This window comes from Brienomyrus brachyistius, chromosome 13 (assembly GCF_023856365.1).
Source record: "Brienomyrus brachyistius isolate T26 chromosome 13, BBRACH_0.4, whole genome shotgun sequence".
Taxonomy (NCBI): domain Eukaryota; kingdom Metazoa; phylum Chordata; class Actinopteri; order Osteoglossiformes; family Mormyridae; genus Brienomyrus; species Brienomyrus brachyistius.
In genome coordinates this window covers 13,930,032-13,945,625 of record NC_064545.1, presented here as the reverse complement: position 1 = coordinate 13,945,625, position 15,594 = coordinate 13,930,032, and the positions used below count along the sequence as shown (strand labels likewise).

Below are 15,594 nucleotides of genomic sequence, written 5' to 3'. Positions count from 1 at the left end.
TGAACTGATTGATGTCCAGGTTTTAAACTGTTTAGTGTGTTAGACCACCAAACAATTTTGGCAATTTGATTTGTGTATGAAGAGCACAGATAGATTGTGTGTGAACATTAAGACTAATTACACGCCAAGCTTGATGACTGACACATTGTGATGAGAGAGCAGATGACAATTATATGCTTTGCAGTTTTTACAATGGACATTCTACAGAGGCACCAGAGATAGTGTTCTGACCAACTGCATCACTGTCTGCTTTGGGAAAGTCCAGATAAGGCTTAAGGGCCTTGCTCAGGAGCCCAATTGTGAAATGACTTAAGTGAGTCCAGGATTTGAACCACCAACCTTCTGATCACAGGCACAGTTCCACTATGACATCACCCCTTTTATTTATTTATCTGTATGTATTATTAAGTGCCAATTTTACTAAACCCATAAACCTTGTTATGCCCTGTCCTGGGATCTGCACTTTACTATGAAAACCCTCCTCTTGTCCTTTGCTGTTTGTTTGTCGCATGGTGCTTCTGGATGACTGTATTTGGATTAACAATAAACCCCACTTCACTTTATTTACTATTATTGCAATATGGCACTCATAATAATTCATGGAATTTCAATTCAGATTAACAGATCCACATATTTTTGATTACTAATTATAGTAGCATTTGTAGAGTAACTGGCCCACCCAATACTGTAATGACCGCTGAACCTCCTCACACAGAGCTTTTTTATTTAGGTGTATAATTACACAGTCATTCTGCTTACCACATGAATCATAACTGCTGGCATAGTTACAAATTCAACTTTCTTGCTCATCTTCCAGGATGACAACTGGTGTGGGCCAGCCTGTCCAAGATGCCCAATTTAGACAAAATGTATCATAAGAAAAGTCTTAAGAAAAGTCTGGGTCTTCTACCTATGAGAATGAAATTCGAAAATACATTTTTTACTATACATTCTATCCAATAGGAGGTGCAACAAATCAATATTATATTGGGTATTAAACCCAATTTGTTTTCAACATATATTTTAATATGCATATAACATCTGTTCGCTTACTGTAAACTTCACAATAGTGCACTTTTACGCTTTTGGGTTCTAAGATAGCCCTTGTTCTTATATGGAGGCTGAATCTTCAATATGCAAAGTTTTATTCAGAAACAGAACATCCTTTGCCTTCACAAAAGAACCAATATATTATTACAAGAAGTTTTTAACTCAAGGCAGTTATATGACACAAATGACTGAACAAATTCCAAAAGTCTTGAGTTTGCATACAGTACATATTATGTTTAATATAGACATACACCATATGTGTATGAGCATTGCAGGTCATTAAGTGGCTTTCTGCCTGTGTGTGCGTGTGTGTGTGTGTGTGTGAGAGAGAGAGAGTTTGTGTGTGTGTTTACCACCAATGTGTGGTAAAACTTGAAACTTCCTTACTTTTGGGGAGATTTCTCAGGTCCCCATTTAGATAACCTCAATTTTATGAAAATGTGTGAATGCAATCAAAAAAATAAAAATGCAGAGAGTGTTCTATTTTGTTTGGTTACTGATGAATAAGGTTATGGCTGGGTAGGGGTTAAGGGTGTCATGATTGGGATTAGGGTTTTCTCCATATAAATGAATGGATGGTCCTTAAAAAGATATGAGTAACAAATGTGTGTGTGTGTGTCAGCGGTTTGCATATTCTCCCTGTGTTTGTGTGGGCTTTCTCTGGGTATTCTGCTTTCCTGCAACAGTGCTAAGACTTAGGTGATTTAGTATTTGCCCCAAAATGTGTGTGTATGCCCCCCAACTTCATGCTTCAAGCTCACCACCTCCCTGTACTGGAGCAGTTATCATGGAAGATGGATGGGAATTTGCTTGAGCTCATCACTTTTGTCCTCTGAAAAGGTTCATTGTTGGCACATATGTGATATTACTGTTATAGTTGCTCTCCATTTGTTTAAAGTGAATTCCCATTGCCTTTATCCAAGTTATGGAATTTTGCCCAGGAACAGATCAATTAAGCATCTTCATGCATAAAGCCACCCAGTCAAAGCAGTGCTTAAGTCTGCACAATTCATCTTCAGTTTCAAAATATAACCTCACAAAAAACAGTAAAATATGCATACCCTGAAGACCACCCCCCCATACTGATCTGAAAATTTTTTAAAGTGAACAGACCCTCTGATCCGGCTATTCTTAATGACTAGAGTGCTGGAGAAATACAATATTTGTTGCTGCTATGCTGAAAAACACAATAGCTAGCCAGGGCTGGACTGAAGAAAGAGCATCATGTGTAACTGCAGTTGGACTGCAGACCAGCTGTGAAATCCAGCTACTGTAAACTGTACTTTGATGGCATTTGGTTAGACATGTTTGCGCAAGCTGGATTTTCATGCTTTCTTTATGCATCGATACTTGGTGAATAAGTTGCAGAAATGAATGGCATCTATAGGGCTGACATACTGCAGCTCACATCTCAGAAGGATGAAGTGTCAGTCTGTTAACACTTGTTGTTAGGCATGCATTATAGCAAGAATCAGGCTCTGATTAGCTCCAATAATCTTCCACAGAAGTACCCTAACCACTAATAATCTCTCTAGAACAATATGGATATAATAACAGGATATAATTGTGCCCTTGAGAAGTAAAGTGGGCTATCCCACATTTTTGACCCCTACCCCCTTTTTATTGAATATTTTCAATTAGATAAGTTATTATCTAAGTAATACCTCTATGCTACCTATGATGATTATATATATATATCTCATCACCATTGGTAGCATAGAGGTATTCCAAAGTTGAAATGTTTTCAAAAAATCAGTGTGCCTATACCCTACAATTGAGATATAAATATCCATCCATCCATCCATCCATCCATTTTCCAAACTGCTTATCCTACTGGGTCGCGGGGGGTCCGGAGCCTATCCCGGAAGCAATGGGCACGAAGCAGGGAACAACCCAGGATGGGGGGCCAGCCCATCGCAGGGCACACTTACACACCATTCACTCACACATGCACACCTATGGGCAATTTAGCAACTCCAATTAGCCTCAGCATGTTTTTGGACTGTGGGGGGAAACCGGAGTACCCGGAGGAAACCCCACGACCACATGGGGAGAACATGCAAACTCCACATTGCACCACCATGCCGCCCCTAGAGATAGATAGATATATAGAGATAGATAGATATATAGAGATAGATAGATATATAGAGATAGATAGATATATAGAGATAGATAGATATATAGAGATAGATAGATATATAGAGATAGATAGATATATAGAGATAGATAGATAGATAGATAACTCTCTCTCTCTCTCAATTGTAGGGTATAGGCACACTGATTTTTTTGAAAAAATTTCAACTTTGGAGCTCATTTTCTCAAAACTTTGTTTTTGTGGGATAGCCCACTTTACCTCTCAAGGGCACAATTCTCTGGGCATATTGTTATTTGGTTGCCACTCACACTGGCCAAATTCAGATTGGATCAGTTCAATGTGGTCCATTAACTGAATAGTTTGTCTCCCCTGCCCTAGACAGACAGATACTCAATGATGGAAGGTGGAAGATTACCACAGACAAGACCACAGTGATCCAGGCCTGGTCACTACAAGCAAGGATGTTAGCCGGTGTCCAGTCAAATCAGAAACAAGAGTTTATTTTATAACATACCCATGCCATTTTAATAAATGCTTACAGGTGCAACAGTCTGTGGAAGAATACATCCCAACAAAAGGGGAAAGACACTCATAGGGTAAAGATGCACTAGTCACTGTAGCACACTGTAGAATCATTTGGGTTTAACATCATTCTAAAGAGGGGAACTGCAGTGACCTATGCAGTTCCCTAGTATAGTGATACTTCATCCCAGTGATGAAACTATTTTAACCTATCCCATTCATGCTCTCCCAGAGACACACAGCCACAATGACAAGTCAGAGCATGTTTTGGGAGTCACAGCACAGGGTCAGCCAATGTCAGGACTCCTAGAGTAATTGGGATTAAGGGCTTTGTACAGGAGCACAATAGTGTCATCAGTCTGCGGGATTCAGACCTTCTGATTATGGGCACATAACCCATACTACTATGTAGTTAGTAGTATGGGTTATACTGCAGTACTAACCCACTGAGCCACACACTGTCTCCAATATATACTACAAACTAGAAGACAGAACTAAGACATAGAGTATGCAACATGGCACAATGCAGTTATTCCCAAACACTGTGAAGCCCCTAGCTGTGACTCATAAACACTGTCACAGATGATGTGAACATACCTTTTCCTACTGAGGAAATTCGCTGTCTTGATTATCTTCCCCATATTTAAACATGGACAAATTAAAAGTGCAATGGACATTTTCCATGTCGTGCACTAGGCCAAGGATATGGATGTTATTTATACAATTTCCATGATGTACTGCTGCTTGTTTTTTTTAAACATTGGACTGACTGCATTACAGTCAGGTAAGGTAATCCTGTTATTTAAATCAGGACCTGCGACTCCATCATGATCTGCACAATGTTAACAGATATCAAGGCTTTCATTGAGCACAAGTGTCTGTACAGTATCAACACAATTTAGAAATGTCACTGGAACTCAAACAAAAAAGAAATCCATTTAGGACATTCCTGAAGAGGAACTTAGAAGGAAAAAATATTTTAAAAGATCCCAGAGGCGGTTAAACAACTCAGGCAACAAACCAACAAAAAATTATTCCAGTGGGTGGATTGGAGAGATTTTTTTGGCATAAAGGTAAGAGAGAATAAACTGAGCTCTTCTCCAGCTTCTACTGCAAGGTGTCAACAAACGCATCAAACTCGTCGATGTTCCTCTCATATATGGCCAATTTCTCCGGTAAGGAATCCTGGTGGAAAAGAAGATGGAAAACTTTCACATTTCGTCCACCCACCTCTGCTTATCCTGGTAAGGGTCACGGGGGAAACATTTACATTTTTTTTGTCTAAAGTGACATACAAGAGAGGCAGATAATTTATAATGGGCATAGAGCTGTCAGAGAGGCATTTTAGGTACAAACACAACTTTTCAAAAAGAATCCTCATGTAGAGGTGCCTCAGAAAACATATGCACACTAAGTTACGTGCAGCGTGGTTTAGGATCAGTGCAAGTCATAAACAGCTACACTCGGCTACATGGGTAGCAAACCACCCAGTCGTCCTACCAGGTCCTCGGCCATGGACTGCGCGCTAACATCTATGGACAGGCTGGACAGCTGCGGAGGGTTCTGGAACTCCCGGTAGAATGTGCCCAGGTCCATTGGAAGGAGGTCATCCTTTGAGAAGGCTGGCTTCTGCAGCACACAAGAAGGGGCCCATAGTGCGTTACTGTGTATAAAGCCTGGGTGGGAGGGGCTTCCATTGAACCAGAGTGTTTTTTTAACCATTAATATTATAGGGTCTAACTGAGGCTCCATCTGTTCATTGATCCACTACTGAGAATAATACATGTGCCCTGACTGCTCAGACAGGAAGTTTCATACTGAAAATGAAACCTCGTCCAATGTTCAGTACTCTACATAGGACATCCTAAACCTGACCACTGGGGACTGTAGCAGAGAAGAGGATGTTGGCAAAATTGCACCATATTATAAACAATTCTACCCATGCACTTCAGAGGGCCCTCTCTTGGACCACATTTAGTCACCGGCTAATTCCACCACAGTGTGCTAAAAACGCTACTGGGGATTTTTTCTGCCAGCTGCCATCAGACACCGCAGTGCCTCCTGCGGACATGCCACTCATCCACAGCTATAACACATCAGTAAGCATCCTCTCTTTTTACATTACAATCTGATTCTTGATCTCTCATATTGCACAACAGTACCTTAACTGGATAGAGTGAGACCTATCAACAGCACGCTGTACAAATAAAATGATTATAAAAATTATTATTATCATTACTTATAATAATATAGTGATAACAATAACAACAATATGGCACCAGAGTTTTCTGTTGGAAATGACACAGAGACTGAAGCGACATGATGAAGGCAGGGCAGTGGGAGAGCCTCAGTCATCCTTGTGTCTAGTGAGCGTGTGAGTGTTGCACAGCCAGGCCCTTACAAAGTCCACCATGACAAAGTCATCCTGATGCTGGCCGCCGCTATCAATGGAGTCTTCGGAGTTGAGGCTTCCGTGCAGGGGTGAGTCGGGGGTGGGCGAGTCTGGGGGTCGGACCTGGGCAACGTGAAGGTAGGTCGTCAACCACCACCAAGTAACCAAAGCCTGAGAACTCTGAGTGCACAGCCCAAGAAAACTGTCAACACACAAAATTGCTTGTTTCAGTCGTAAAGCCAAGACAAGCATAGTCTGCCGCCATGACAGGATCTCACGCTACGCTAATGGCTCCGCCGGGCAGCTCCACAATTCCTGTGAGGGAGGAGCTCCCATTTACAGAGACAGCAGAAATGTTCCCGGGGTGTGTTAATGGTGCCACAATGGGAGTCGACTCCTTCACTCACCATGGGGTCATTCTCTTCCAAATCGAAATTGCGGGTCGCAAATGCAGCAAAAGGCAAATCTAAGCTGGTGGTGGTGACCTGCTCCAGGGAGAGGGAGAGAGAGCGGCAGAGTGCCAATGCCAGTAGGCAGGGGGGAACCTCTCGTTAATCCATTCCTCTCCAAAATACAAGATCTTTAAAGCTGTTTATATAGGCAATAAATGCCTAATTGCCCAGAAAAAAATACATTTGACAATATATATATATATATACACACACACACACACACACACACACACACACACACACACACACACACACAGTCCCCTCATGAAATTGTGGACAGTTATTGGCACCCCTGGTAAAAATTTGTAAAATGGTTATAAAAAATCCACCTTTTGGTAAGGTAGCTTCATCTAACACTGAAAAAAATTAGAAAAATCCAACCTTTCACTGAAACAAATTTAATTAAAGAAAAACAAAACAAATCATTCATCAAGAAATAAATGCTTTTAACAAAAACAGATGTGCTACAATTATTGGCACCCCAGTATTTAATAATTTGTATAACCTCCCTTTGTCAGTTTAACAGCGCTGAGTCTAATCCTATAACATTTCATAGCGCTGGAGAATACACAGCAAGGCATCAGAAACCATTCCTCTTTACAGTGTCCATAGATGCCTTTTGCACAGCGTTGTACCATAAACCAGAGTGTGCCTACTTACAGATACATTGACAATGTTTAGGTCATATGTTTGCCATACAACAATTTGCGAAATTGTTGCTTTTATGTAAAGTGGGAACTAACAGCAAAGCTTGCTTAGATGGTCTTGGCTACACTTGGAGAAAACAGTAAGTGTGTCTCCTCGAGACGGGGCCCTTTGCACAGGAGCATAATCGTCCGTGCTTAAACAGTCATTAAACACTGGCGGTTCACACAAACAAAATGTGAACCACTGCAGTTAAACATCAGTCCTCTGTTTGTCCCAGCTGGATGCCAGTGCAGAGGTTGAGACAAGCAATCTGCCAGATGTAAATCTGATGCCTTAGTAGGGGTTCCCAAACACTGGGCTATGGCCAGCATGTCACAAGGCCATGGGCGCTAAGGGTTTAGCAGAGGGGTTGAGAAATTTCCAAAAATAAACCATATATTTTCAGTTTCTTATGACCCTTCACTTTCATGTATTCTGTTCTTACCTAAAAAAAACTTAAGAATTTTAAGTTTATGAATCACTGATCGATCTGCCAGCACCTCCTCAGCTGTGTTAGAAGCCTGTGAAAGGTTTGGATCCCCTACTTTAAAGGGGCACTTTTAAGATGCATTATGGGACACTCATAGATGTGTGACACACCGTGATCTGTCTCACCTGGGTGGAAGGTTTATTAACAAAGGCACCCACTTTCCGGGAGAACGTGGTCTCCAGAGCTTCAGAGGGGGATGTGCTCTTGGTCTCACTGCTCTGCGATAATGTCTCTGTGTCCTCGCTACCGAAGGAAGAAGAAAACTCTTTTAAATTACATCGTTTGAGACCTTACAATGGCGGCAAGTACTTCCATTAAAGTTCTCCTTATGCCTACAGGGGTACACACCTGCATTCTGTCATTTGGATACATCTATGTGTACAATAAATGCTAAACCAATATCTCGTTACAGCTGAAAATACCTGTTATCTTAGCTATTAACAAGACTTGAAATGGCTTGAACCACAAAAATAATTGCTCTGCATCATCATCTCTGTACTAGACATAATCCTGTTATTAAAAACTACCTAACTTTCTTCTGTTAAAAGATATTTAAGCCGGAAAACTACACATCAAATATGAGGCTAATGCTATAATTTGGCTATGGGAATTAATGGCAATAAAATGGAAATTAGCATAGATGCCGGTTAGCCCATATCAGGTAACTTAAATGTAGTTGGGAAAAAAACCATCTTGACTGCACTAATAGCAATATCATTGTGCAACCAAGTGCTTGTGAATAATTATGTATGCGTAAAAACACCCCAAAATAAGCACCTGCATCAAAACACACTGTTTATAAGTCATATTCTATGTTGTATTATTCATACAGTTTGCTTTCTTTGCTGTATCAATATCAATATTTCCAAAATTCACCAGCTTAACGTCCCATGGAAAGTTTCTGGAAGGTTTCCAGAAATTTTCTGCTCCTTTGCAACCTGCCATGTGATGTATGTTATGCACTATATGTATAAAAGTTTGTCTGTGTTTTAGCTGCATCAATTTTCAGCATCTAAATCTGCACAAACCACTGCATTTATCACCTACCATGCATTTACATCTCTGTGCTCTGTATCTTGCATTTATTCTCTTTCGGTTTGTGCCCTAGTTGCTATCTGTTGTCAGGTGTTTTCAACTGTAGTAATCTTTGCCAACACAAATTTCACCCGGCCTTGGTCATGTGGCAATAAAATTGACAACAATGACAGAAAGTGTGCGTGCTTTTCAAACACTCTGGTCTCAGACCAGCAGTACTCCCCTTTTTATCAGCATGCCCCCAGAGATACGCACCCGCCAGAGGGTGTGACTGAGAGACGGGTGGCATCTGCAGGGAGGCAGGATGGCAGCCGGCCATGTTCGGCAGGAGCCCCGGGGCACGGCTGCAGTGGACCCTGAGGAACTCCGCCCTCCTTCCCAGGGATCACCATCTGAGGGAAGGATTAGCTATCAGCGTCACACAGCTGACTTTCCCACTTGTGATGTTCACAGCTGCTTCGACACCAGCTGTCACCCTGCAGGTTTCATCATGTCAGGACATCAAGAGCACCGTTAACGTGGACAAATGAGGTGGACTCAGAGGACTGCGCTAGGACCAAGATGCGTGTGTCCTCAAACTTTTGCAGGATTTAAATTGAATAAAGACAACCAAACACAACAATCAGTCATGGCTCTTATGAAAAAACCAAAGTAACGAACTCAAGAAGATGCAAGATGGGAGACGCAACAGAACCAGGTGACAGAGGGCTTGAGGTTCTGGGGTCCATCCCAGATGCTGGCCCTCGTTTACCTGGTGTGGGTTGGCAGCGTGTAAGGTGGCAGGGTAGCAGAGATCAGCAGCTCCGGGCACAGGCGCCTGATGTGAAAGACGAGAACTGCAGAGCTAAGAAGAGCAGAAGGACAGGGAGACTAGATGAGTGCCAGAAAGAACGAGGGAAGGAGGGAAGAAAAGAAGGAGGGAGTGGGAGGAGGGAGAGGGGGTACAGGGTGAAATAAAGGACAGTTGGAAAGAATTTGAGGTGTAAAGCAGAGGCTGTAAGCACAGTGAGCAGCAGACTGGGACTTACCGTGATTTCAATAACCTCAGCTGGCATAAGCAGATTACAAAAGACTGCAAATAAATGGCTCCATATAGGGTTCAACTGGATCTGATTTTTTATTTTTTTTTTAATTTAGGACTGTCTCATTATAAAACTCCTTTACAGCTGGCTAAAAGCTGCGCTCTCTGCTATATTTCAAAAGCTGATCGCTTCTATTTTGTTTTATCTAGAAAACTGAAGAGAGGTTGGAGTGGAATGCGTCGACAAACTTCAGCCTAAAACTGAACATTCATCCACAAATGCAACTCACTTGCTGTGAGAAGGCCAAGCCCAGCATGGGGACCTTCAGAGTGTTCATCACTGCAGGGTTAGGCGTCTTACAATGTGCCTTACTTACAGTGAACACACACTAAACATGAGACACACAGAGAGGAGGGGGTGGAAAAAAGAGAAAGGAAAGTATGGCTTTTAAAAACAGAAGATGAGGCGAAGGACAAGGACAGTGTGCTGGGGTAGTGGCAGGCACACCATGTTTTTCAGGTGCATGAAAATATCTATAAATTTTTATACCATGTAAAAATAAACAAGACCACACTGATGCAACTGAAGACAGAACTGAGTTTACGAGCTATCAGTAAGTTAAAAAAAAAAAACAAAAACAAAAAACAGATGATTTGTCAGCCTGTATCAGAAGCTATCCTGAATTAATGTCATTAAATCACAGTTACTGGAGGTCAGAGCCCTGCCAGTGCCAACATCTTACTACAGAAAGAAAGCAAATATCGCAAAGGCAGCATTCAAACGACATCACGATGAGTATAATTCCCAGATGATGAGTATAATGCCCACAAAGAATTCAGCAAAAAGGACACTGCCATGGCAATTCACAGTGCAGAGCAGTTCCCCTGGCAGCCATGTCTTACCTGAGAGGGGGGAGAGGTGGAGAATGAGGTGGTGCACACTTCCTGGGAATCTTCCAGAACAGGATACGGCACTCCTTCCTCTTCGCCAGCCGCCCTGGGACACCGGGATCAGAAGGTTTATGTAACCATGCCGACCATGTAGCAGACGTACAGGCCAAAAGGTTGCGACAAGAAAAACTCGCACGCACAACACAGGGCCCACATGGCATGACACAGCAAACTCTTCTCTCTGACAGTGACATTTAAATGATATGCTTCAATGCTGTCTTAGTGAAGCAGGATCCCAAGCACACGCTTTATACAAACAGCAACCACAGGCAGCCCTCACCTGTAGTTGCAGGGGTGCATATGGCCAACATTAAAGTGATCGATGATGATTCCCATTATTGGCATCGTCCTCTCGATCTGTCTAAAATTTCCACAAAAAAAAAACCATTGTGTCAATTCCCATCACAGGAACTGCCTCCTACAGTAACAACACAACACTGACATCCTCTAAGATAACTACGGAAGATTAGCCAATGCACTAAAACAGTGATTCACTGTTTTTGTATTATGAACTGACCACATAGCTACTGCGTACATATTGCTCTACCTGGCGGACATGAAGGCCAGGTTTGTTCTGTAAGCACATGACAAGGTGATGGTACCAGTTGGAGTGCCAACTAATCCTACTCGTACTGTCTGGAAACCTGGAGGGAGATATTCAGCACAAGATTATTGTTCCTCCCACACCAGCAATTTCAGACAATTTTTCAGTTCAAATACAATTAGAAATGCAGACATAATGCTGGCTATAGATTAATGGGGCTGCAGATAATCAACCTGAAATTGGCGAGTGAACAGAAGTAGCTTAACCTTGTTCTCATGTCATGCAGTCAAAAAAATACACGTGGAAATCATACCTTCCCCAAGTCCAGCCAGCTGCACTTCCCCAAAATATATCCTGAAAGGCAAGACAAATGCAGAAATTTAATTAAATTTAATTTAATGCAGAAAATCCTGTCATTTTACTGTTTGCCACACCTACTAAATTGAGAATACCATCCATCCATTCATGCATCTTCTGCCCTTTATCTAGGGCTGGGTTGCGGGAGCAGCACAGTCTCTCTAGCATGTGCTGGGTCTGCCCTGGGGCCTCCTCCAGTTTGGACATGCCTGGAGCACGTCCCCAGGGAGGCGCCCAGGAAATATCTACATAGATTTCTGAACCACCTCAACTGGCTGCTTCAGGTGTGAAGGAGCAGCAGTTGTACTTTGAGCTCCTTACCCTCTCTAAAGCTGAGCTTTCTTTCGGTCACTACCCAACTACTCATGACTATAGGTGAGGGTAGGAATGTAGATCGGAATGTAGCTTTCCCTTCTGGCTCAGCTCTATTTAACATAACAGAAGGGTACAGCATCCGCATTATTGCTGACGTCTGTCAATCACCTTCTTCCCTCACTCATGAACAAGACCCAGAGATACTCCTCCATTTGAGGGAGTAACCCGTCTCCCACCAGGAGGGAACAGTCCACCCTTTTCTGGTTGAGAACCATAACCTCAGACCTGGAGGTGCTGATCCTCATTATGGTAACTTCAGACTCAACCGCAAACCACCCCAGTGCACACTGGAGATCACAGCCCAATAACGCCAACAGGACTACATCATCGCCTTATCGCGGTGGATGGGTTTGTGTGCCTCTCTGATCCTAGGAGCTATATTGCCGAAGGTGATTGTCCTTGGTAGGATCTCCCAAGGCAATCTGGTCCTGGATGAGTGGCCAGAATACTTCTGGTGCAATGTGATTCGAGCGCCAGTCGAAGGCAGGGACCTCAGAGGACCAACCATTGGCTGCCAAATCTGGCATATAACAATGTATTACATAATTATGCTACATTAAGTAGTATCCCAACAAATTGTAGCTATTTTTCATTCGATAAATTCAAGTAAATTTTCAGGGGTGCTTTTCCCAAAAGCTTTGTGATAAACTTGCTTATTTTCATGTACTTAAGATTATTAATTGATTAATGAGTGTTTCTCAAAACCCTTTGCAATTACAATGTTTCGTAACTTCATTCATAACTTAACAAGTGACCCAATGTACTCATTATCCGCAAAATGGTTCACAAAAATACACCAAGGCTCTTTTTTAAACAATGTAATAATAATGATGATTATATAAATGATGATGATGATAATAATAATAATAGGTTAATGTTGCAAAGTAAAATTACAGTGTAGGCTATACATTTGTCACATTTTGTCGAGTTGTTCCATAACATGATGTTATGACAATTATTGATGTTGTTATGGAGTGCAACGAGACATTATGCAATAATGCTGCATTATGTGATGAAAATTTGTTCCACTTTGTTATTACACAATGCAGCATTATTACCTAATGCATTGTTACGTAGCTTTTTACATTGAGCATGATTACCATGAAATGAAGTTATCTGATCCTTTCAAAGAAAATCTTTGGTATCTATTGCCTTTTAGGCATCATCATTAATTATTATTGTTTGACTGAGTAATGCCAACTGAATATTATTTGTGGGTGAAAACGGATGAAGCTCAGTGGATTTAATTATTTTTATAGAAATAAGATATAAGGGTTGACCAGATAAAGACGATATTCACAATGAACAGAAGCCAGATTTATGAACGACTAAGCAGAGACAAACAAAATGCACAATTTTACAGAAATTCAGTTTCACCGGTTCTTTTATAAACAGCAAATGTAACATGATGTACCTGTACAGTATAACGTAGTCATGGCCTTGCTTTCGTGATAACTTGTATGCTGGCGTAACCCTTGTAATAGCAAGCAGTGATTTAAGCAGTAAAGACAGTCTGTTGTAAACAGTATAGGACACTTTGATGTCCTTATCACATCTGAAACAGAAAGAAATGTCACATTAGAAATTTTACTGTTTATCAAATGTCTACCAAGGTTTGTGCAGCTAAATCAGCAAACTTGTACAAAAATGGTACATAAAATACAATATATAGGGGACATTTGATTTTTGTAATCTAAAATGTATTTTAAAGATGGGTATTATATGAAAATATCATATCCAAATGTTTAAAACTCTTTGGTTGTTCATAAATAATTGCATTGAATGATTATTAGTAATGGTGCAAATTACCGTTCATTCATTTCCAAGCACCACGTTTCCAATTCCATTGAATCTCCCTGTTTAATATTAGACATAAAAAACAAAATATTTCCATAAATAGTATTCACACGAGGAAAATTTATAATACACTTAACTAAAGCATAACAAGGATTGCCCATTATTGGTTCCAGACACATTGTATATACTGGTATTATTCTTACCAAACTACTACTTAATCATCTTGTTTGCTTATTAATACAACTGTATGTTTGAAATCAGGTAAAACCTTTAATCATACAGGCCTATACATACTAATAACAGTTTAACTTGACTGGAATCTTACAGTTCATCTGAACAGAGGCTAGATAAAGGTTTAAATCGATTTAAACTCGTTTGGACCTAATGTCAGTTTACACAACAGATGGCCAGAAACAGTGCTGGGGTCATACTACATTTAACAATTAAAAAACTCATTACAATCATTTACTGCAGCTACCCTACTTATTACTTAGATAGGATCGTCTCACCTCCGAGGTTTTAAGGGAGATCTCCACGCACATGGACCTGCCAATGCCAGGGAGCTGACCAGCTAGCGCCTTTTTTGCTTCATGGGTCACTTCTGGAATATCTTTTATTGCTAGATTGAACTTAATTCAAACAGAGAAATGCATGGCGTGATACTACAGAAATAATAACAACGATCATCGTAATCTAAGGTGATGCTTCGTAGCAAATAGTTAAAAAAAACGCACTGCGACAGCGAGTTGGATTTAAACGCACTTCACATGCATTTTAAATGATGATCAAACTGTTAGTGTGAACATCTATCTGTTTCGGAGTTTAAATCAGATCCCTACCCAGTCGGACCCGGTGGGTGAGGAAGATGAACGTGTGCAGATCTTCTCTCCAAGACGGGCTTGAACGATCACCTGTACCGTCTAATAAATGGGAAGAACTGCGATTTAATGCTGGAAATACTAGCAGGATGACTGCCATCCAAAGTTTAGACGACTTGAAGGTCATTTAGCAATTTGCATATATGTTTTAGTTAAACATAGTACGACTGCATACACCTACCTTTAGCGCGAAGAATTTAATGAACTTGTCCAGGTCTTTCTTGTCTTGTGGGCTCAAATCGTTCTCCATAACGAAGGTCGCCTAATACAAGAACAGGTCATATTAAGCAGTGCTACTTTGATATGGCGCTTATAGCATAAACAAAAACGTGCATTGCGTCTCGAACTGTCTACGTAGCTTCGTTGTGTGCTAATATCTGACATTTTAAAATAACCCTACCCTTTCACGCTTAATGGCCTACACCCATCTGGCCCTGAAATATAAAATGTAACTACTATGTGTGTGAAAATCACTGTTTAATTAGAAAAATTGGACAAATGTCGAACCGGAATATAAGACAAACATATAGCAAGATATCAACATGCGCGCAGGCAGCTACTTACGGATCATCACAAAGCCTCCTTGCTATTTTTGTGCCGTTTTGCTTTTTCGCGTTAAACAATTGATTTATAGTTTAATAGAGATGACATGCAATCGGAAAATAACTGTTTTGATCATTATCGACGAACCGAAACACGTCAGCTGTCCCATTTTCTGTTTATTTTCATGAGATCACGTCACTCGTTACATGTGTTTTTCCAGTTCAATTCACTAAGGCACTTTCGCCACATGCAGGCTTCTCGTATGAATTATTTTGATCTAAGTTACATTGGTTATACTTATTTTTAAAATGTATTTTAAAATGTATTTTAAAAATGCTTTCCAAAAAAAATATGTTTGTACTAATAATGCCGCTGTTCAACTTATTGTAATACGGTCGAAAATGC

The 15,594-nt window shown here is 40.9% G+C and overlaps 1 protein-coding gene across 3 annotated transcripts; it reads right to left on the bottom strand.

The window, feature by feature from the left end:
- Positions 1-3,619: 3,619 nt before the first annotated feature.
- On the bottom strand, positions 3,620-15,409 carry atg13 (ATG13 autophagy related 13 homolog (S. cerevisiae)). Of its 3 annotated transcripts, XM_048973091.1 has the most exons (18): positions 15,211-15,409; positions 14,828-14,908; positions 14,608-14,688; positions 14,278-14,397; positions 13,781-13,827; positions 13,386-13,526; positions 11,553-11,593; positions 11,243-11,339; positions 10,976-11,056; positions 10,648-10,741; positions 10,035-10,133; positions 9,475-9,567; positions 8,979-9,115; positions 7,814-7,931; positions 6,467-6,544; positions 6,069-6,182; positions 5,168-5,296; positions 3,620-4,852 (listed from the first exon to the last, which is right to left on the bottom strand). In XM_048973091.1, the coding sequence occupies exons 2-18, from the start codon at positions 14,894-14,896 to the stop codon at positions 4,775-4,777; spliced, it is 1,617 nt and encodes a 538-aa protein (XP_048829048.1). In that variant the 5' UTR covers positions 14,897-14,908; positions 15,211-15,409; the 3' UTR covers positions 3,620-4,774. The 3 variants fall into 3 exon arrangements, with proteins under 3 accessions (XP_048829048.1, XP_048829049.1, XP_048829050.1); XM_048973092.1 differs by lacking the exon at positions 10,035-10,133; XM_048973093.1 differs by lacking the exons at positions 9,475-9,567; positions 10,035-10,133.
- Positions 15,410-15,594: the final 185 nt, after the last annotated feature.

Coding starts and splice junctions, on each gene's coding strand:
- atg13 (XM_048973091.1), bottom strand. CDS start 14,896: ATGGAGAACGATTTGAGCCCACAAGACAAGAAAGACCTGGACAAGTTC. Junction 10,134..10,647: donor CCACCTCTCCCCCCTCTCAG/GTAAGACATGGC, acceptor TCTCATGTTTAG/TGTGTGTTCACTGTAAGTAA. Junction 4,853..5,167: donor AGTCCATGGCCGAGGACCTG/GTAGGACGACTG, acceptor CTTTTCCACCAG/GATTCCTTACCGGAGAAATT.